Source organism: Chiloscyllium punctatum, chromosome 17 (genome assembly GCF_047496795.1).
Source record: "Chiloscyllium punctatum isolate Juve2018m chromosome 17, sChiPun1.3, whole genome shotgun sequence".
NCBI classification, from domain to species: Eukaryota; Metazoa; Chordata; class Chondrichthyes; order Orectolobiformes; family Hemiscylliidae; genus Chiloscyllium; species Chiloscyllium punctatum.
The window spans coordinates 87883849-87907991 of NC_092755.1; the positions used below are offsets into that span (position 1 = coordinate 87883849).

At 43.3% G+C, this 24143-nt stretch overlaps 1 protein-coding gene across 8 annotated transcripts in view; it reads right to left on the reverse strand.

Moving 5' to 3' along the window:
- wscd2 (WSC domain containing 2) overlaps positions 1–24143 on the reverse strand; it is a 593216-nt gene that overhangs the window by 119909 nt on the left and 449164 nt on the right. For 7 of the 8 annotated variants that reach the window (XM_072587825.1, XM_072587824.1, XM_072587821.1 and 4 more), the window contains 2 exons: positions 15769–15883; positions 13599–13783 (listed from right to left, as the gene is read on the reverse strand). In XM_072587825.1, coding sequence (XP_072443926.1) covers positions 13599–13783; positions 15769–15883 — 300 coding nt within the window. Of the gene's footprint in view, positions 1–13598; positions 13784–15768; positions 15884–15990; positions 16073–24143 lie in introns of those variants that run through there. The other variant, XM_072587829.1, reaches the window with a different exon arrangement.

A 24143-nucleotide genomic window follows, 5' to 3' on the forward strand; every position in this document is an offset into this window, starting at 1 on the left:
AGTGAGCTCAGTGAGGAGGGGAGTGAGCCCAGTGAGGAGGGAGTGAGCTCAGTGAGGAGGGGAGTGAGCTCAGTGAGGAGGGAGAGTGAGCCCAGTGAGGAGAGAGAGTGAGCTCAGTGAGGAGGGGAGTGAGCCCAGTGAGGAGGGAGAGTGAGCTCAGTGAGGAGGGGAGTGAGCCCAGTGAGGAGAGAGAGTGAGCTCAGTGAGGAGGGGAGTGAGCCCAGTGAGGAGGGAGAGTGAGCCCAGTGAGGATGGGAGTGAGCTCAGTGAGGAGGGGAGTGAGCCCAGTGAGGAGAGAGAGTGAGCTCAGTGAGGAGGGGAGTGAGCCCAGTGAGGAGGGAGAGTGAGCTCAGTGAGGAGGGAGAGTGAGCCCAGTGAGGAGGGGAGTGAGCCCAGTGAGGAGGGGAGTGAGCTCAGTGAGGAGGGGAGTGAGCCCAGTGAGGAGGGGAGTGAGCTCAGTGAGGAGGGGAGTGAGCCCAGTGAGGAGGGAGAGTGAGCTCAGTGAGGAGGGAGAGTGAGCTCAGTGAGGAGGGGAGTGAGCCCAGTGAGGAGGGAGAGTGAGCTCAGTGAGGAGGAGATGGAACCCTTGTGGGAGTGTGGGCCCAACATGGCTAAGCATTTAAGAAGGAATGTCATATTGAACTTCTAACTTTATATTGTTACTTTTATACTTTCTACTTAATTCTCAAGAGGATTTACAATTGAACTTTTAACCATATTTCTTTATTTTTCTAATTTGTACCTAAGATTTTGTACCCAGGTACCTCTGTAGCTAAGATGGCAATGGGAACGGCGACATTATACACTTTTCACTGTATCCCTGTACTTGTGTACACATGGCAATAAAATCTCATTTCCCTGAGTAAATGTACTGTTGCAATGAACACAGCATGCTCAAACTGCACAAAGCAGCTATTACCAATATGATAGCTTGATGGAAGCTGAGAGTAACGGGCAGAAAGAGAACCTCAGGCATCCAATGAACTGACAATGTTTCAATCTAAAACTTCACCGGCAAAGGGTACCAGTGGCTGGACACTTTTCATGGCTCAAGAGATTCACAGCAGCAATTAGTGTGGACAGAAATAGTGTGAAAGGGCATGAGGGAGAATGTGGGAGATTGGCATGAGTTAGTCATGCTCGTTTGAAGAGATGGTGCAGGGCCGAATGGCCTCCTTCCGCACTCTAACAATTCTCTGAAATCATTCAAAAGGGCTTTGCCTAAAGTGGATTTTTCTCTTACAGAGTTTGGGAGTGAAGAAGAATTACCAGAGTAAAGTATACAGGGGGCAGTCAGGTAAGAGGCAGCCCTGGGCCCACTGTGGAGTACACCCAACTGTTGGCTCATTCACCAAGATGGATGGAATATTGGCCTAGCCCTGCCCAACTGGGGTGCCACCAGATGGTTTTGAAAGTAACAGCTTACAATCAGAAAGCACAAAGGGACTGTCTGACCATATTTCAGGATTCAGAGTGAGATAGATTGGAGAGGTTGGGAGCATCTGCCTAGGAGATGAGCAGGTTGAGGGAGATTTGACAGGGATGTGCAAGATCATGTGCGACTGGACAGAGAACTGAAGGAGAAACTGTTCCCATTCAGGGAGGGAGCGAGGATTAGAGGTCACAGATTTAAGGCAAATGACCAACGAAGCAATGGTGACAAGAGGAGGAAGCTTTTCATGTAGTGAATGCTCAAGATCCACATTGGGGAGACAGGACATGTTCTTCTGGATCATTTCAGAGAACATGCCTGGGACACCCGCACCCACCAACTCCACCGCCCGGTGACTGAACACTTCAACTCCCCCTCCCACTCTGTCAAGGACATGTAGGTCCTGGGCCGCCTCCACCATTAAACTGTTACCACCCAATGCCTTGGGGAGGAACGCCTCATATTCCTCCTTGGGACCTTGCAACCACACGGGATAAATGTGGATTTCAACAGCTTCCTCATTTCCCCTCCTCCCAAGTTATCCCAGTCCCAAGCCTCCAACTCTGCACTACCCTCCTGACCTGTCCATCACTCCCCCCTCTGACCTATCTCCTTCTCCCTCACCTTCATCCACCTATTGCTTTCCCAGCTACCTTGCCTCCAACCCCACCCACCTCCCATTTATCTCAGCCCCGGCCCACAAGCTTCATTCCTGATGAAGGCCTTATGCCCGAAATGTTGATTCTCCTGCTCCTCGGATGCTACCTGACCTGCTGCGCTTTTCCAGCACCACACTCTCAACTCCAATCTCCAGCATCTGCAGTCTTCACTTTCTCCCTTCCGGAATGCACTGGCTGACAATGGCAGATTCAATCACAGGGAACCCAGGAATTATTCAAAAAAGGGAAGGAGTGTTGGGCAAAATGGTTGGGGACGTGTTAGACAGAAGGGACACAAGGTGTATCACCCTTTAAGACAGCCAGCATGCAACTGATGGACTGAATGGCCTGCTATAATGCTGTAATCATTCTGTGATTCAAGTTGAGGCAGAACAATGGACACTTGGAGAAAGCCAGAAGCTTTATTGCCATGAGCTGAACACATTCAGGGCAACACGGTGGCTCAGTGGTTAACACTGCTGCCTCACAGAGCCAGGGACCTGGGTTCAATTCCCTTGGGCGACTGTCTGTGTTGAGTTTGCACATTCTTTCCATGTTTATGTAGGTTTCCTCCCACAGTCCCAAGACCTATAGGTTAGGTGAATTGACTGTGCTAAATTGCCCATTGTGTATGATGCATTAGTCAGGGTAAGTGTATGGAAATGGATCTGGGTAGGTTACTCTTTGGAGGGTCGGTGTGGACTTGTTGGGCCAATTGGCCTGTTTCCACGGTGTAGGGAATCTCAACTAATCTAAAGAAAAGCAAGTCTCTGTGTTTATGAAGAGTAAAGGGCAAACAGAAGGTTGTGATAGCTAATAAAATCTTGAGGGGACACGCTTGTGATACACATGAGAGTGATCATTCAGGAAGTTAGAAAAACATCTTTTACATGGGCTGTGACCAGAGCTTAGAATTCTCTGCAATGGACTGCTGGGGGAGCAGAGTCCATGGGCTGTTTCAGAGGAGAGTTAGTTACTTGAAGGGTAAAGGAATATGAAAATAAAGTGAGGTAAGATTAAGGGTTATCCTTAAGGTTAGAGTTAGCTCGCCTATGAGTGGGAAAGCAGCAGCTCAGATTTGATAGGCTGAATAGCCTGTTGGGTTGGTTGGCTGGGTGGCCGGTTTGCTAACACAAAATGACACCAACAGCATCAATTCCTCCACAAGAAGGACTCTCCTTCTCAACCCCTCCCCGAGCCTGAGGCATAGTGACTCTTAGTTCAACTCACCACCAGTTATCTCTGTCTCTCTCCAGTTATCCAGGACTATGGTGACTTTCTTTGATAATACATTTAAAATAATTTTGGTCACCCTACTATGTATAGAAAGGATATCATTAAACTAGAAAGAAAATGCAGAAATGATTTATTAGGATACGACCTGAACTGGAAGGTTTGAATTATAGGGAGAGGCTGGATAGCCTCAGACATTTTTTCTCCTGGAGTTTGGAAGACAGGGATGAGCTTATAGAGGTCTATAAAACCACGAGAGGCAGACGTAAGGTAGGTAGCCAACAGCTTATTCCCATTGTAGTGGAGTCTAAAACTAGAGGGCACAGGTTTAAGGTGATAGGGGAGAAATATAAAAGGGTCCAGAGGAGCAATTGTTTCACAGCAAGGATGGTGAGTGTCAGGACGGGGCTGCGAGACATAGAAGTGGAAGAGAGCACAATCTCAACATTTCGACAGGCACATGAATGGAGTAGCTCTGAGGAATATGGACCAAACACAGACAAATAGGGCTAGTTTAATTGTGGAAAACTGGGTGACATAGACAGGTTAGGCCAAAGTGCCTGTTTCTGTGCTGCAGACCTCTATGTTGATCAGCCTTTGGGAACTGAGCATTGAGCATTAGTCGGGTAAATGCATTCAAACGACTTATAAGGCCAAGAAGTGACTGAATGGTGGTCTTTAAAATTATGAAGGCATTTGATTGGGGAAATAATGGAGGTGTTCCATTCTTAGATGAGAGCCAATGAGGGGCCAAAATTAAAATGAGGACAGTCATGAATAAACCCATTTGGGAATGAAGGAGGAATGTGTTTGCGGAGACGGTGGTGAGAGTGGGGAACTCTCTATCACATGAAGTGGTTGAGGCAAATAGCACAGATGTACTTCAGAGGAAGCTGGATGAACACAGAGAGAAAGGAGTAGAAGAATATTGAGTACAGGAGTTGGGAGGTCATGTTGCGGCTGTACAGGACTTTGGTTAGGCCACTTTTGGAATATTGTGTGCAATTCTGGTCTCCTTCCTATCAGAAACATGTTGTGAAACTTGAAAGGGTTTAAAAAAGATTTACAAAGATGTTGCTAGGGTTGGAGGATTTGAGCTATAGGGAGAGGCTGAATAGGCTGGGGCTGTTTTCCCTGGAGCATCGGAGGCTGAGGGGTGACCTTATAGAGGTTTATAAAATCATGAGGGGCATGAATAAGACAAATAGATAAAGCCTTTTCCCTGGGGTGGGGGAGCCCAGAACTAGAGGGTATAGGTTTAGGGTAAGAGGGAAAAGATATAAAAGAGACCTAAGGAGCAACTTTTTCATGCAGAGGGTGGTACATGTGTGGAATAACATGCCGGAGGAACTGATGGAGGCTGGTACAATTGCAATATTTAAAAGGCATCTGGATGGGTATATGAACAGGAAGGGTTTGGAGGGTTATGGGGCGGGTGCTGGCAGGTGGGACTAGATTGGGTTGGGATATTTGGTTAGCATGGACGGGTTGGACAGAAGGGTCTGTTTCCATGCTGTACATCTCTATGCCTCTATGACTCTAATATACTGATGGGATTATCTGAAGAGGGCAAAGGCTTGTGTGGAGCATGAACACCAGCACAGACTAGTTAGGCTGAATGGTAACGTCTGTGCTGTAAGTACCATTATAGGGAAGCATCAAACCGATGTGATAAAGTATGAGGACATAAGCCACATATTGTTTTAATTACATTCACAAGCAGGTTCTGAAGATGCTTTTGCTCCATTCATCAAGCACTGGGCTTAATAATGGATAGAAAATGGATAATACATCAAATTTTTAGCATTTTTATTCATCATTGACTGCACAGAAATGGAAAATAGGAGAGATATCATTAGCTGTTAATGGCCTTTTCACTTGAGTACAAGGATCGCGGAATGCGCAATTAGGGACTGCACATCTAAATCCTTACTGGCAGGAGTTTATGAGCTAACGGACAATAATAGACAAGCATTGAAGTTCTGATCCATCCAGTTTACTCCACATGTGATATTTTCTCAGATGACCACTGTAGTACCTTGTGGTTATATCTCTATCAGCACATGACACTAGGTAAGGGTTGTTTCATGTAGTTTGCTGCTGCTAAATCTCCTTTACCTTTGTTTTATTAGCTAGTGATTAGTGGTAAATGATGCACCACCATAAGAAGAGGCGCTGTTCTTAGATAACAAAAGGGTTTATTACATCATAGCAATAAATATATCTAGAATTGGAGCCAATGCAACCCCAATATTAACCACTTCTGAACCACTATCTTACAAAACACCAAACAATTGTGTTACCTTGTATGTAAAGAAGGTAAAGTCCCAATCTCACATTAAGGAGGCATTGGTTTAACCTGAGGATCACCATAGGTGAGTGGAGAGGTTATGAAGGAGAGTCTTTTGCTGTAACCTCAGCCAGTGCAGGAATGGAACCCACACTGTTGCTGTCAATAACCAGCTGTCAATAACCAGGTGGGGAGCTAACTGACCCCCACCCCGCCTTTACATCATTAAACCACAATGTACACAGTCTCCATTTCAAGGGTGCAGTTGGGAGAGGCATAAATCATTACATACAGATTCTCCATTCCCACCAATGTAGCTGACTGGCTGAATTCACATCAGGTGGGTGATGCTGATATGAAGCTTGGTGCTCTTTGAAACACACCGACACTTATTTCAGACTTTGAGCATCAAAGGGTGTTCCCAAGAACCTCAAAAAAAATAAGAGGTGACACTGAAAAATGTCATGCAGGTCAGACGAAGTGACCAAATACATGCCTGCAAATGGACATTCTGTACGGCAGCAGTTTGAAAGCAGAGAAGGACCAAAATGAAGGGGTTTATGAAGCCACCTAGAACAGTCAATCAAATCCAGATGGAAGGCACTCATGTTAATAGCAAGTGACTGTGAGGGCAGATATGTAGGGGGTCAGAGGGTGAGGATACAAGCACAAGGTTGGAGGAGATTACAGTCAGTTCTGCCACAACGTGAATTGAAGAGTATACACTATTATTTGTATCAAGTGAATGTTCCTTACCTGTGTTGGTTATAGAACAATTCCAGTCCCTTTGGTTTAAATGGTGCGGCTATTACACGATCTTCTTATAACACGGGATCGCACGGGAATAGAACAGTCGTGTTAGTAGGGAGTGTCAAGGCCATAGAATGATTTGTAAAGAAGGTTCGCTCTCAATGTTGGCATGGTGATGGAAGTCACTAAGGCCAAGTCCAACAGGAGGCAGTAAGGAGGTGAGGGCAGGGTGGTAACAGATGGCACAGCTCTGGACAAGTTGGAGCTGATGCAGGAATTGGCTTCAGTGCCCAACAATTTGGAAACCGGAGATTTGGCTGCCAGAAGTAGCAAAATCGAGGATGGGATCAGGTGCTTTGTAACTCAATCCTGGATCCACTGTTCGAATTCTGTGAACTGTCTGGTTTAACTGATGTTAACAGCTGGGGCAGGGAATGGAACTGGGACAAAGGAAAATAAGTAGCTACTTCCTAGACACAGACTACCATTATACAGGGATTTTTCCTGGACTCTACATCTAAACTCAATCCAATTATACAAATCTTTTCTTCAATTAACCAGAATGTTTCAGTCTCTATTCTCCTGTTAATATCCTGCATATTAAGAGTAAATAACCAAATGAAAGACCGTAGACTATTTGCCTATATTAGACCAATGAAAACAAGCTGTATGATCTGACTAATAACACTGAGGGGAAATTTGAACTAAATGATAATTCATTAATGAAGGTAAAAGTAATTTAAAAATAATTACTGAGGAGCATAAGATTATCATTAGGAGTGCAACTGTAATTATTGCTATTTAATTATGCATGCATTTTGATAACTGTCTCATGTCTCCAGGCAAAGTTCGTTACCATATTTTGCAGATTTTTAAAAAAATATAAAATACATATCAAATGTGGAACTGTTGCCACAGAATATAACAACTTTAAAGGTTGAGTTTATACAAGACTGTTAACTCTGACAAGTTGATTTGTTTTTTTCTATATTCATTCACAGGATGAGGGCTTTGCTGGTTAGGCAGCATTTATTGTCCATCCCTCATATCCCAGAGGGTGGTTAAGAGCCAACCATATTGGTGTGGGTCTGGAGTCAAATGTAGGCCAGACCAGGTAAGGATGGCACTAAAACAGAAGTTACTGGGCAAGCTCAGCAGGTCTGGAAGAATCTGTGAAGAGAAATCAGAGTGTCACTCAACCCGAAACATTAACTCTAACTTCTCTTCAAAGACGCTGTCAGACCTGCTGAGCTTTTCCAGCAACTTCTGTTTTTGTTTCTGATTTACAGCATCCACAATTTGTTTGCTCCCTAATCAGGTAAAAATGGCAACTTCCTTCCTGAAAGGACATTAGTGAACCAGGTGAGTTTTTCCAACATTTGGCAATGAATTTGTAGTCAACATTAGATTCTTAATCCCAGATATTTATTGAATTCAAATTCCACCATCTGTTTTAGCAGGATTTGAACCCGGGCTCCCAGAACTTTATCTGGGTCTGTGGATTAACAGTCCAGCGATAATACCATTAGGCCATCATCTCCCTGATTTCCTGCTTAGAAAGGATGTTTTTAAAAAACATGGATACGGGCATTTATTACCCATCCTAGAGGGCAGTTAAGAGTCAACCACATTGCTGTAGGTCTGGAGTCACAGGTAGGCCAGACCAGGTAAGGATGGCAGATTTCTTTCCCTTAGAGACATCTGTAAACCAGATGGGTTTTCATAACTATTGGCATGGTTGCCATTAACCAAGATTTTTTTAAAATTCCAGATTTTAATGCAATTTAAGTTTTGCCATCCATCATGGTGGGACTCAAACCTACATCCTCAGAACGTTAGCCTGGGGAGTGGGGCTAGAATACTACTCCAGTGACATTACCATAATCAAGTCTTGTGATTTAATTAACATTCTGATGATCTGGAATACTTTTTGTTTCTAATTGTTCAAATTTTTCAATGTAATTCACAAACTCAGATCCATCAGAGAGAGTATAAATTCTCACACTATGAGACTCATTAGAGATAAATACACATATTGTCATGAAGATGTGTTACCAGAAATATGAATTGATAATATCAATATAAGTGACATATATACTTAAGAGTTTTACTGGATAAACACTTCACAAACCAAAACACAACACTGGCTGCAGTTCTAACAATGCTTCATTTGCAAAGGGTCAGTCTCTTGGACGGAGATTCCAAGTCCTTCACATTCAGAACCACTTTCTGAGAGAGGTCACATGAATCAGCTCATGGTTGAAATAAAGTTATTGGAATTAAATCCAGGGAGTCTCACCCTGAGGACATCTCTGTAGGAGTTCCTCAGGGTCATGTCCTAGGGCCAGCCATCTTCAGCTACTTCACCAATGGCCCTTCATAAGGTCGGAAGTGGGAATGTTTGCTGATGACTGCACAATCTTCAGCACCATTCGGAACTTCTCAGGCATTGAAACAGCTGGTTTCCACATACAGTAAGCACTGGACAACATATGGGCTTGCGCTGACAAATGGGAAGTGGCAATCATGACACACCGTGCCAGCCTATGACCACTTCAAATAAGAGAGAATTGAACCCTATGTAGCTCTGGTTAGACCACACATGGAATATTGTGTTCAGTTTTGGATGCCTTATTATAGGAAGGATGTGGAAGCTTTAGAGAGGGCACAGAGGAGATTTATCAGGATGCTGCCTGGGCTGGAGGGCATGTCTTATGAAGAAACGTTGAGGGAGCAAGGGTTTTTTTCATTTGAGAGAAGAAGTATGAGAAGTACAAGACGATGAGAGGCATAGACAGATTGAATAGTCGGAAAAGTTTTCCCCAGGCAGAAATAGCTACCACAAGGGGGCATAATTTTAAGGTGATTGGAGGAAGGTTTAGGGGAGGTGACAGAGGTCAATTCTTTACACAGAGAATGGTGGGTGTGTGGAATGCACTGCTAGCAGTGGTGGTAGACATTAGGGACACTTAAGTGTCTCTTGGTTAGACATATGGATGATAGTAAAATGAAGGGTATGTAGATTAGTTTAATTTTAGAGTAGGATAAAAGGCTGGCACAATGTCAAGGGCTGAAGGGACTGTACTGTTCTAAGTTCTGAGTTCTATGAGCCACAATCCCTTGGCATTCAATGACATTACCCTCGCTGAATCCACGGCATACCAAAACCTCATGGGATCGGGAGGGCTTTACCATTGAACAAAGTCAGCCAGCTAAATACTGTAGCTACAAGTATAAATTAGAGGCTGGGAAGTGTGCATCAATTAACTCACCTCCTGTCTCCCGACCGACCATCTCTAAGGAATGGTCAAAGGTTTGACAGAATACTCCCACTTGCAACACCAACAACACTCGCAACCCTCCACATCACTCAGGAGAAAGCAGCCTGCTTAATCAGCATCCCATCCACAAATGTCAGCTTTCACTCCCTCCACCACTGACGCTCTGTAGCAGCAGTGTGTAACATCTACAGGATGCACTGCACAGCTCCTTGGACAGCACCTTCCAAACCTGTGGCCTCTAGCACAAAGGAGGACAAGGGCAACAGATACATGGGAATGCCACCAACTGCAAGCTCCTCTCCAAGCCACTCACCATCCTCACACGGATGTATACTACTTTTCCTTCACATTTATTGTTCAGACTCTTGGAACACCCTTCCTAATAGGTGTTGATACTCCAAGGTCTAAAGCAGTTGAACATACATGTGCAACCACCATGTTTTTTAGGGCAGTTAGATGTAGGGCGCCCACGTTCTATGAACAAATAATGAAAAAATGATGAGCTTGCATTATAAATTCAAAAGAATTAGGAGCAGAATTAGGAGCTGAATCGAGTCTGCTCCTCCATTCAGTCATGGCTGACAAACTCCTCACCCCTATTTCCCTGCCTTCTCTCTGTATCTCTTCAACCCATTACCGATTAAACATCTGTCTAACCATTCCTTAAATTTACTCACTGCCCCAGCATCCACCGCACTTTGGGGGTAACAGGTTCCACACATTCTTGACCCTTTGGGAGAAGTAGTTTCTCTTCAGCTCTGTTTTAAATTTGCTTCCCCTTACCCTAAGACTATGACCTCTCGTCCTAGAATGACTATGACCTCTCGTCCCACAAGAGGAAGTATCCACTCCATGTCCATTTTATCCACACCTTTTATCATCTTGAATACTTCAATTTGATCTCACCTCGTTCTTCCAAATTCCAGAAAGAATAGGCCGAAACTGTTCATAGAATCAGAGAATCCCTACAGTACAGAAACAGGCCATTTGGCCCAACAAGTCCATACTGACCTTCCGAAGAGTAACCCACCCAGACCCATTCCCCTACCCTATTACTTTACATTTACCCCTGACTAATGCATCTAGCCTGCACATCCCTGAACAGTCTGGGCAATTTTAGCACAGCCAATTCACCTAACCTGCAGATCATTGGACTGTGGGAGGAAACCAGAGTTCCTGGAGGAAATTTAAACAACCCTTTCATCTGTGGGATCAATCTAGTGAACTTCCTCTGAGCTGCCTCCAATGCCACTCCATCTTTCCTCAAATAAGGGGATCGCAACTGTACACAATACTCCAGGTCTTGTCTCATCAATACCTTGTATAGTTGCAACAATACTTCCTTACCTTTATCTTCTGTTCCTTTAGCTATAAAGGCCAACATTCCATTTGCTTTCTTTATTAACTGGGTACCTGCATGCTAGTTTTCTGTGACTCATGGATGATTAGAGTTAAGAAGAATGCAAGTTGATCTTACTGAAACATGTAAGGTTCTGAGGAGAGCTTGCTCAGTTAGATAATGCAAGAATATTTCCCTTTGTGGGAGACATTGAACTAGGAAGCACAGTTTAAGGTGCCTCAGAATTAAGGAGGAGATGAGAACTTTTTTTCTTTCAGATGGTCATTTGTCTCTTCACCAGAACATGGTGGAGGGTGGAGCAGTGAATATTTTTGAGGCTGAGTTAGATTTCTAATTGACAAAGGGAGGCAAAAGGACAGCAGTGGGTAGACAGGAAAGTAGTCTTGAGGCCACAGTTAGATCAGGCATCTAACTGGTCTTATCAAATGATACAGCAGACTTGAGGGGCTAAATGGCCTACTTCTGATCTGTATTCATATGTACATTATATGTATAGGCTATCATTATATAGGAGAAACTTGAATATTACATTCGGTAAGATGGCAAAGTGACTCTGACACTGGACCGGTAATCCAGAGACATTGTTTGGCTTTCCACTTCTGGTACTTGGGATTCTACCAGCCAAATGTCCAAGACCGCTCAACTTGAGGAATGTTTCCAATCAAGTAAAAACCGTGGTTTCTTTTGGTGTAGCTTTAACACCATGGGGTTAAGTCTGATACCACTCATTCAACCGGAACAGATTCTGAGCTCACTGTATATCAGTTACATTTGGATCAGGGACAATCCAGGTTTAATATTCTGCTTGAATCTAGAGTTAACACTGACCATATCCTCCTGAAATTGCAGCTGGTCACCTCTGAGTCACTGTGGCTCTACTTTCCTTATGGATCAGCTATGGAAATCTTCTGCAGGTCTGCCGTAAGTTGATTTTTGAATGCCTCTTCCCTACTGTGTCCAGCTTTCAATAGACTACCTTCAGGTTGTAAGTTTACTCATTGAGCTGGTAGGTTTGTTTTCATGAGATTAAACCTTCCATCTCAGCAAGCAAACTTACAACCTGAACCTCAACCTGAGCTACAAATCTTCTCAAAAATCACATAGACCACCTTGTTGTAAAGGTTGGGCTGGAAGTTGTTCACCCTGTGGGACTAGCTACTGAGAATTCTGAATGTTAATAGAAGTTAATTTACTGTAAACTCTTGTGCAACATCACACTATGTCTGATTGTGTCCAAGACCATGGTCAGGTCTCCTTTTCCATTTGATTGCTGATGTCATCACAGTGGGCGATGTTACCCGCAGTCTTGCTGATATTAATCCTTCCAGACCACGGTTAGCTGTATTAAAAATGCTACACTAATACAAATTATAGCTGATAATCAAAACTTGTCCTTAGCTTTCCTGACTGAATGATTTCCCTACACCTTCCTCCTTCCAGCTTTTTGATGGCAAGCTCATTTATCAATCTGCCGAGCCCCGTTCCAGTTCTCAGTACCAGAAGGCTGAATAATTCAATTCGCAACAGAAGTGAAGGCAGCACAGCCTTCATATTGTCTACATCTCCCCCTGCCTCAGAACTCCCAATCCTTCCCAATCCCACCACTGACCCATCCCCACTTTTGGGATTCTACCGGTCAAACTTCCAAGACCGCTCAACTTGAGGAATGTTTCCAATCAAGTAAAAACCGTGGTTTCTTTTGGTACAGCTTTAACACCATGGGGTTAAGTCTGACACCACTCACGCAACCAGAACAGATTCTGAACTCACTGTATGTCAGTTACATTTGGATCAGGAACAATCCTGGTTTAATATTCTGCATTAAAGCTAAATCTGCTCAGGTTCTGGCAGAATGATGGAGCCATACGGCATTGGATAAGGCCATTTGACCAGGTGTCACTATCCTGGGTCTTTGACTGATCCATTCAGCTGGATTCCCTTCCTCCCATAGTCCTGCAAATTTTCCTTTTCAAATAGACATTAAGCAGAGTGTTGTCACTATCGCTTCAGCCAATTAATTGGACGTGGGATGGGTCTTAAAACAGGACTTACAGGAAAGAGGATCTATAATTACAGAAATCTATTTGCTCAGCAATTCAAACTGAACCTCTGAGAGCTACCGCAAACAGAGCTCAGGACTGAAACCACAGCAGTCTCCCAAACACAGCAGGGTTATTTCTCTGGCAGAGTGCAGTTTGTAAGGCACAGTTATATCCATTAAACATCGAATGAATCCCAATCACATTGCAATGTGGCATTGCTGGATGAATGGCCAAATCACTTTCATTCTGATTGTAATTTGTGGTGTCGCTATATTTATACCATTTTATGTTCAGTGGTTTACAAGTGGAGGAGAAAGTGAGGACTGCAGATGCTGGAGATCAGAGTCGGGAGTGTGGTGCTGGGAAAGCACAACAGGTCAGGCAGTATTCAAGGAAGGGGAGAGTTGACGTTTTGGGCATAAGCCCTTCATCAGGAATTTATAAGTGCATTCACGTTGTCCCCCAGTACAACCTTATAAACAGGAAAGGGACAGAAATTCATTCTGGCTCTAAGTATGTTGGTCTAGCCCATCCTGGACAGTTGTGCTTACAGCGTCTAGTGGATTCTCGGGTGAGCTCCAGGTGGTAGACAGACAGACGGTTGGGCCCTCCGCACATGTTGCTCTTCTCACCTTTACACTCCATGCTGCACTCGGAGTCACTCGTGTTCCGGGCCTGTATCTTATGTCCACAATAACACTCTGCTCCAAACTCCAGGCCTGCGTATTGATAACCCCTGGGGAGGTAAGCCAGAGAAATAGTTATATCTGGAACAGATTCTGGGGTGGGATTTGAGCCCACAACCACATGATTGGGATTCATGTATGAGAACCACTGAGCCACAGGTGACTATGATATGTTTCAGCTATCAAAAGGAAAGAGAAGAGTCAGTGATCTTTACCTTTTATTGTGATCCAGTCTCTTTGCAGGAGAGTCCATTTTTTCAAGACCATCACATAAATGTTACTCTTGCGTTGTGACACAAAACGAATTCAGCTTCAGTTTCTAATTAGCAAACCCTACAGGTTTTATAAAGCGAAAGAAGTTGCACAGAACCTTTTAAAAAGCCTGTACTAGAGTCTTGCCATGTTTTGGGAAGGGTGTGAGTGTCTGAATTGAATAGGAGAGGATTAGTTTGAGATGAGGGATTTTAGATGCGATGTTGGATTGAGGAAGCTGGGGTCGAACTTGTCGTTGGAAAGGAGATTGATGATTTTGAGTAAAATCGTAACAATGCTTCAGGAGAACAATTTCACTTAAATTATGACACAGAGTTTTAATTAAACCACTGCACTTAGTGAGCAGTGACAGGAATCATCTCCAAATGGGAGAATACCCTGTAAAACTTGACCCCCATTGCATCATGTGACATTCTTGTCTACATCACCACTCCACCTCAGAGACTGTCTGAATGCAGCTGGCAGACAATCCTAAGTTGCACAGGCGACTGGCACATGGTGCCATCTGCCAGTCATCTCACCACCATGAGTTAACATAACAGAGTATCCCAAGGGATTACACTTTTAATATTTCTTTGCTATCCAAGATAAATCTTGGAAATGTCCATTTTTGAGACACCAAAGAGTTGAAATTAAGTTTGGTGCTCTTCGTTCCTCATAAGCACTGCATAGTCAATCAAGTGGCGCATCATTTGTCTACAGCTGTAATCACGGTCTGATTGAATGTTAGTGGGTTGCTACACCAATCTATTACTGGCTTTACATTATTATATTAAAGAATCATATAGCTCCACATTTCAACACTGCACTTTCCTCAACACACAAACATGCAGAGGCACGTGCGAATTTCAGAAAAATAATATGCATTGACATTGAACATGTCCATTTGCAACACGGTTTGAGAGATGTTCGCATTTCAGGAAGACAATCATGCAATAATCATGAAACAAAGGATCAGGGTCTGGTTCTGTGAATAATTTCCCATGTCACAAATCCAACACCTGAGATTAAATGTAAACCCAATGTGTGGACATCACTGCTGAAACAAAAGGCCACAGAGTCATTTAGGAAACAGAAGAAGGCTATTTAGCCCATCAAGTTAATGTCAGAACAGCAATCTGGGGCATTGGACTGAACACAGCCTTCAAGGGCAGTCTTTCCTTCCTTTATTATCAGTCAAAGACAGAACATTGAAATATTAGAGAGGGTTTATTCATTAATGGATAGGTATAGACATATTGAAGTAGACAGCAGTAACAAAATAAAAACAGTCCATTTTCTGTCCAAGTTATCTGTGTTGCGTGTTACCCTCAATATGAGAAAATGGTTCAAATTTTGTATCCATATTGTTTCAACCCTTATTTATTCAGCCACTTATTGAATGGCACATTATGAGGACAATTACCTGCTCATTTCCATCTTGGTCCCGTACTCCTTAGACACTTGCCACTATAGAGACCTCAGGTTTGAAGTTCTTAATGGACTCCACATCTCAACAACTTTGTTGCAGGGAGAAAATTCCAGATTGCCACTACTCTTAGACTGGCTCTACTTTTAAGGAATAACTCATTGTTTTAGGATCGGGTAATGGAGGAAATCAGTTCTATCTATCTATCTATTAAGGCCTGTTAATCTGTGGGAAATGTACACTAGCAACCAAGGAAGAGCAGAACTGTAAAATATCCTTATGTTCAATTACCAGTTATAACTGGAGAGATCATTAAATAAAGTGAAATTCATAAGTTGAACTCTGCAACCCTACCTTTCAGCACAGTTGTCCTGGCAACGAAATACTGTCATCTTTCTGTAGTCAAAGAATGCTGTTCCCCTCAAGGCTCTCTGCTTGGTGTTATCAAAATAACATCCGATATATTTGGCTGGGAACAGAAAAGAAAAGGCACACAATGTAACAATAGATAAAAATTCACAGTGTAGAAATTCATCAGATAGAGCCTGGGGCTAGAGGTTACTCCAGCTGCTTCACCATGAAACCGCCTCCTGTTTTCCAACAAATCAGGTAAAACCAACTGACTGCGATTCAGATAGAGGCTGTGGTACATGTGGACGTTTTAATTGCCTAACAGCAGAGGTGATGAATGTAAAAACTGCAGGGGTTTTCCATTGCTGAAACACTTGGGGGGAAGGGGGGGGGGGGACGTGGGCAGGACGCGTGTTATCATTCAAAGGTCTGAAACAGTGCATAGCAAAGGAATTGTTAAAAAAAGGGAACAGCCAGGACTAGCATGTCATGCCCACAACCCATGAATGAATAATGCAAACAGTAACTTTTAATAAAGCAAGATACTTCCAGGTTGAATCCCCACTGGAATTTATTAGATTCTGACAATATCCAGGACACTACTGCGAGTGAAACAGATACATATTCTTCATTTTGTCTGATTATTTTCATCGATCATTTGTTAAAATATTGCAGGCAGTAAAGGCTGTTCATCGAGAATCACCCAATCAGGTAACAAAGACTCTGTTTGCTTTCCAATTGGTCTGGGAAGGCGGGATCCAGCAAGTTCACTCGTCAGGCTCCATTGTTAATGGATACAATTTGTCGGATAGATAAGAGAGGGACCAATAGAGGTAAACTATCTGGATTTCCAAAGGGCATTTGATAAAGATCCATATAAAAAAATGGCATGAGAAAAATCAAAACAACGGCACTTTTAAAAGGGAAAGGGACAGACAAAGGCAACATGTGGTCTGGTCAGTGCAGGAGAAAGAGAGAGAGAGAGAGAGAGAGAGAAAGAAACCCACATTGCTAACTGACAGAGCAGTGAACCTACGCAGTTACTGCCTTTGCTGTTGAATTCATGTGTCGCTGGACATCGGAGTGCATTTGGGAAAATTAACAAACAGTGAAATTCACAACTGATCTTGGAGGAACCTGTTTGGGAGAGGTCACAGCACAGAAACAGAGAAGTGAATACCTTAAATATAGCCTTGTTGTAAATCTACAGTACTGAGTAGAGTGGGTTCTTTCTTGATTATACATTTTATTGAGATATGAATTTAAAAGGAGGTCCTCAAGAGTAGTAATCTCTGGATTACTCCCAGTGCTACGAGCTGTGAAGGCAGGAATAGGAGGATAGAGCAGATGAATGCATGGCTGAGGAGCTGGTGTATGGGAGAAGGAGTCACATTTTTGTATCATTGGAATCTCTTCTGGGGTAGAAGTGACCTGTACAAGGACAGATTGCACCTAAATTGGAAGGGGACTAATATACTGGCAGGGAGATCTGCTAGAGCTGTTTGGGAGGATTTAAATTAATAAGGTGGGGGGTGGTGGGACCCAGGGAGATAGTGAGGAAAGAGATCGATCTGAGACTGGCACAGTTGAGAAAAGAAGTAAGCCCGGGTTCAGTTCCCGCCTCAGGCGACTGACTGTGTGGAGTTTGCACGTTCTCACCGTGTCTGCGTGGGTTTCCTCCCGGGTGCTCCGGTTTCCTCCCACAATCCAAAGATGTGCAGGTTAGGTGAACTGGCCATGCTAAATTGCCCATAGTGTTAGGTGAAGGGGTAAATGTAAGGGAATGGGTCTGGGTGGGTTGCGCTTCGGCGGGTCGGTGTGGACTTGTTGGGCCAAAGGGCCTGTTTCCACACTGTAAGTAATCTTATCTAATCCAACAGTCTGGGCAGGCAGGGACAAAACAGAGAATAAAGTAGGACGGATAAATTAAACTGCATTTATTTCAATGCAAGAGGCCAAATAGGGAAGACAGATGAACTCAGGGGAAAGTTAGGAACACAAGACTGGGATATCATAGCAATTACAGAAACAAGGCTCTGGGATGGGCAGGACTGGCAGCTTAATGTTCCAGGATACAAATGCTACAGGAAGGACAGAAAGGGAGGCAAGAAAGGAGGGGGACTGTACTGAGGGAAGATATTCACGGAAATATATCCAGGGAATTTATTTGGGTGGAACTGAGAAATAAAAAAGAAATGATCACCTTATTTGGATTGTATTACAGACCCCCTAATAGTCAGAGGAAATTGAGAAACAAACTTGTAAAGAGATCTCAGCTATCTGTAAGAATAATAGAGTGGTTACGGTAAGGGATTTTAACTTTCCAAACATAGACTGGGACTGCCATAGTGTTAAGGGTTTGGATGGAGAGGAACTTGTTAAGTGTGTGCAAGAACATTTTCTGATTCAGTATGTGGATGTACCTACGACAGAAGGTGCAAAATTTGAACTACTCTTGGGAAATAAGGCAGGGCAGGTGACTGAGGTGTCAGAGGGGGAGCACTTTGGGGTGAGCGACCATAATTCTATTAATTTTAAAGTAATGATGAAAAATAATAGACCAGATCTAAAAGTTGAAGTTCTAAATTTCAGGAAGGCTAATCTTGACGGTATCAGGTAAGAACTTTCAAAAGCTGGTTGGGGCAGACGTTCGCAGGGAAAGGGATGACTGGAAAATGGGAAGCCTTCAGAAATGAGATAACGAGAGTCCAGAGAAAGTATATTCCTGTCAGGGTGAAAGGAAAGGCTGGTAGGATGACTAAAGAAATTAAGGGTTTAACAAAGACAAAGAAGGAGGCATATGTCAGGTATAGACAGCATAGATCAAGTGAATCCTGTCTATAAAGAGTATAAAGGCAGTAGGAGTATACTTAAGAGGGAAATCAAGAGGGCAAAAAAGGACATAAGATGGCTTTGGCAAATAGAATTAAGGAGAATCCAAAGGGTTTTTACAAATACATTAAGGACAAAAGGGTAACTAGGGAGAGAATAGAACCCCTCAAAGATCAGCAAGGCGGCCTTTGTGTGGAGCCACAGGAGATGGGGGAGATACCAAATGAGTATTTTGCATCAGTGTTCACTGTGGAGAAGGACATGGAAGATATAGACTGTAGAGAAATAGATGGTGTCATCTTGAAAAATGTCCACATTACAGAGGAGGAAGAGCTAGACGTCTTGAAATGCATAAAAGTGAATAAATCCCCAGGACCTGATCAGGTGTACCCTGAAACTCTGTGGGAAGCTAGAGAAGTGATTGCTGGGCCTCTTGCTGAGATATTTGCATCATCAATAATCACAGGTGAAGTGCCGTAAGACTGGAGGTTGGCTACGGTGGTGCCACTATTTAAGAAAAGTGGTAAGGACAAGTCAAGGAGCTATAGACCAGTGAGCCTGATGTCGGTGGTGGGCAAGTTGTTGGAGGGAATCCTGAGGGACAGGATGTACATGTATTTGGAAAGGCAAGGACTGATTAGGGATAGTCAACATGGCTTTGTGCATGGGAAAACATGTCTCACAAAACTCATTGAGTTTCTTGAAAAAGTAACAAAGAGGATTGATGTGGGCAAAGCGGTAGACATGATCTATATGGATTTCAGTAAGGTGTTCGACAAGGGTCCCCATGGGAGACTGGTGAGCAAAGTTAGACCTCATCGAATATAAGGAGAACTAGCCATTTGGATACAGAACTGGTTCAAAAGTAGAAGACAGAGGGTGGTGGTGGAGGGTTGTTTTTCAAACTGGAGGCCTGTAGCCAGTGGAGTGCCACAAGGATTGGTGCTGGGGCCACTACTTTTCGTCATTTATATAAATGATTTGGACGTGAGTATAAGAGGTATAGTGAGCAAGTTTGCAGATGACACTAAAATTGGAGGTGTAGTGGATAGCGAAGAAGGTTACCTCAGATTACAACAGGATCTTGATCAGATGGGCCAATGGGCTAAGGAGTAGCAGATGGAGTTTAATTCAGATAAGTGCGAGGTGCTGCATTTTCGGAAAGCTAATCATAGCAGGACCTTTACACTTAATGGTAAGGTCCTAATGAGTGTTGCTGAACAAAGAGACCTTGGAGTGCAGATTCATAACTCCTTGAAAGTAGAGTCACAGGTAGATAGGATAGTGAAGAAAGCATTTGGTATGTTTTCCTTTATTGGTCAGATTATTGAGTACAGGAGTTGGGATGTCATGTTGCGGCTGGGCAGGACATTGGTTAGGCCACTGTTGGAATATTGTGTGCAATTCTGGTTGTGAAACTTGAAAGGGTTCAGAAAAGATTTATAAGAATGTTGCCAGGGTTGGAGGATTTGAGCTATAGGGACAGGTTGAATAGTCTGGGGTTGTTTTCCTTGGAGTGTTGGAGGCTAAGGGGTGACCTTATGGAGATTTATAAAATCATGAGGGAGATGGATAGGACAAATAGACAAAGTCTTTTCGCTGGGGTGGGGGAGTCCAGAACTAGAGGGCATAGATTTAGGGTGAGAGGGGAAAGATATAAAAGAGACCTAAGGGGCAACTTTGTCACGCAGAGGGTGGTGTGTGTGTGTGTGTGGAATGGGCTGCCAGAGGAAGTGGTAGAGGGTGGTACAATTGCAACATTTAAAAGTCATCTGGATGGGTATATGAATAGGAAAGGTTTAGAGAGATATGGGCTGGGTGCTGGCAGGTGGGACTAGATTGGGTTGGTATATCTGGTTGGCATGGACGAGTTGGACCGAAGGGTCTGTTTCCGAGCTGTACATCTCTATGACTCTCTGACTCTATGACTGTCCGTGTGGGGTTTGCATATTCTCCCTGCTGCGTGCTTTGGTTTCCTCCCACACATCAAAGATGTGCAGGAGATTGGATTGGCCATGCTAATTTGTGCCGGCTAGGTGGATTAGCCATGGGGAATGAGGGGTAGGGGGTGGGTCTGGGTCGGATGCTCTTCAGAGGGGCATGTTGATTCAATGGGCCGAATGGCCTGCTTTCACACTGTATTATGATATTGCTTGACCTGATGCTCATAGTGCATATTGGAGCATGTTTGATGGGCTATATAGTCTACCCCTTCTCCTATTCCTTGTGTGAGCTTCCAGTGTGAAAAGGCAATCCAAATTGTCTAATGGTGCTCTCTGATCAAGCTCAATCATGCAGCTTCCCCAGTTGTGTAAAACATATAATGGCTGCTGACATTTGGAATCAAGTCCCTTCATAAATGTGAAGACAGGACAAGCACAACAGGAATAAAACCAGTTCAACACAATATTTGCAGAAAACAGTAGCTTTTCCCCTTGCATCCTCCCAAATGATGCTGAAAGTTCATTCTCTTTGAGGGCGATAGTGAAAAATGAGCATTGCCATAACGCACACCGCACTTGCCCATCAACTCCATGCTGATCCCCTGAAGAGCAAATCATCCAGACCCACCCCCGACAACTCTGCATTTCCCCATGTCTAATCCACCTAACCTGCACAGCTTTGGACTGTGGGAGGAAACCCACACAGACATGGGGAGAATGTACAAACTCTACACAGTTGCCTGAGGGTGGAGTTGAACCCAGGTTGTTCGCACTGTGAGGTAGCAGTGCTAACCACTGAGCCACTGTGTTATTATTCTTACCAGGGAGGGCCCAGTTCCAGGATTCCTGTCTGTTATGAAGTTAAAGGCATGTAATGTGCCTTTAAGAGAGAGTGAAGGCTGGTTTGCACTGAGAGCTTGCAGGCACCTGTCATGTGACTGACTAGCAGTCTCAGAGTGTACTGGAAAATTGAAAATATGTAACATTTGGCTGTGAAACAAATACCTCAGTTTTGGTTGCTATGTTTTCACAACAGTTTATATTTAACCAATCCATTTAAATTATGCCCCAGGACACTAAAACCTAATCAAATTTGAATGTTATTGTTTTGACAACATCTAACCAATGAGACAATCCAATGTTTGGGGTATAAAAGAAGCCAGCATTTTGAGACTTATCCAGACAGAGAGTGACCAACTGCTATTGTCAGAATAAAGGCCAGCTAAATATTCTCTATCAAAGGTATCTTTCTCATATGAAACATCTTTGCAGCAAAGGACCAAAGACCACCCAGGGAGATCTACAGCCAGAGGAAGACAGACACTGGAGACAGCAGGTGCTTTAGGGGTTTGAAAATTAAGTTGATGTAATTTTAATAGGGGTCTTTTTGGAACAGTGTATGGTTATAGAGTTAGAGGCAGATAGCAAGCTGTTAGGAGAAAGGAGGCTTCAAGTTATACATAGTTGTTGTTTAATGTTCACTTTTAGAGATAATGAATAAATAGATATTTTTTCTTTAAATTGTGAATTTGGGAGTTCTCTGTCATTCTTAACAGATTACGAGGCAAGGTGAGCTTTTCAGGGCATTCGGTTTAATTAGCAGAGGGGTTCACCACCGTGTCATAACGCTATCTCATTCCCATTTTCACCAATGCTGGGCCAGGGTGCAGACAGTTAGCCTGAACACAGCTCTCTTGCCTTTACCTGCTCCATTGTGGGGTGGGTAACCTTTGTAGACTGAGCCTGCAATTTCACTGCAGTCAGATACCTTCAGTAGGACTTTACAATCTAGACATAGTTCATGACCATGAGAAGGTGTCAACCATGGCAATTGCCAGGCCCAAGTGAGGAAGCAAAAGTGAACACAGCTATCTGCTCCTTGAATTCTTTCATTGCCATGCTCAGTCTTCCTTAGGTTTCAAAGATTAGATTCTGTATTGTTAGTTAGACCCATCTTTCCTGCATTGCTTGATTTTGGTGTGTGTCCCACTGAGGTACATTAATCATGTCACTGATCAACATAGTGAAAGTGTTGAGATGCATGACAATATTTCTCACATTGGAAAAACTCTCATTCATTCAATACATAAAAACAAAACACTGCTTGTGATCTCTAGTGATCTCATAATCTGAAGTGATTTAAATACTCTGAACTCATATGGAAACAAAACAAAATATTTCAGTAACTTTCACTTTGGGAAATAATAAAGAACCACCTTCCCTTAAGCTTCCAGACTCTTATGATTGACAGAACATCTGGTGTAGCTACAATAAAGGTCATTCTTTTTCAATTTCAACAGAGTCTATTGTTTATATCTCCCAACATTTGTATTATGGCTGATCCTATTATGAATGCTTGTCTGAGTTTCAATAGGTCAAGAACAATTTATCTCTGCAGTGTGCTGTGCTATTATTTGATTGACAATCTTAGGAGGCTAGTAAAGAATTACAATTGATGTGCTTACTGAAATAGATCAGTTTATTTTAATTAACCGATCGGCCACTTGAGGGAATTAAATTCTTTTGATTGCAGGACTTTTCAGTCTGAAGAGTGCATGAGTGAGAGTTCCCTTAGACTGTTTGAAGTTTGATTTTTTTTTCATTACCATTTCTCAGACTTAGCTCATGGTGAATATTAGGTGAAAGTGAGGACTGCAGATGCTGAAGATCAGAGTCGAGAATGTGATGCTATAAAAGCACAGCAGGTCAGGCAGCATCCAAGGAGCAGGAAAATCGACCTTTTGGGCAAAAGTCCTTCATCAGGAAACGTCAATTCTCCTGCTTCTCGGATGCTGCCTGACCTGCTGTGCTTTTCCAGCACCACAATTATGGTGGATATTGGAAAAGTGGCAATGGAGCATGGAGGTAGCAATGGGGTAAGGTGAAGCATGGGGATATGAGAAAGCATGGGTAATGATTGGTTAGGGGTATGATGATATGACGGAGGAGGGCATGTCGGGTGACATGGATGAGGGATGATGATTTGAGTTTCAGAAATTCATCACGAGAACTGTGCTGGTGTCTCAGGAAATGGAGGCAGAAATTCTAGCTTCCAGCCTCACTAGCTACCTGCTTCTACTGTTCACTCAGGCCTCCAACTTGATCTTTTGACTTCCTGCATAAAAATCCAGCCCAGTGATTCTCTGGGCAGGGTACATGGCAGTAAATATGGAGAACGTGGAATGGATCGGTAGCTATCTGAGCTCATTGTGACATCCTTCAGCAGGACTCACCAACATAATCAGAGTGTTATTGCAAATCCCAGAAGATGTACTATCTCTATGTATACAATTCTGAGACGTGTGTCTTCAGCTGTGGCCTGCTAACCTTTTTCCCACGGCATGTTACAGTTTGATTATAGACAGTCCACTGATTCTGAGGGCTTCAAAACTTAACAAAAGTGGAAAAAGACAGAAAATCAATTATTTATAAAGGATTACAGCATTAGCTACAATGGCTCTCATATTAAATTAGTCCCACGATTTGGAGGGACCCCACAGACAGATCCCTAATGGATGGTAAACTGAGAATCATTGAGTCCCATCGAATCCCAGTGATCCTTTCAATGAATACTAAAGAAGGCACATTGGAATTCTTCCAAAA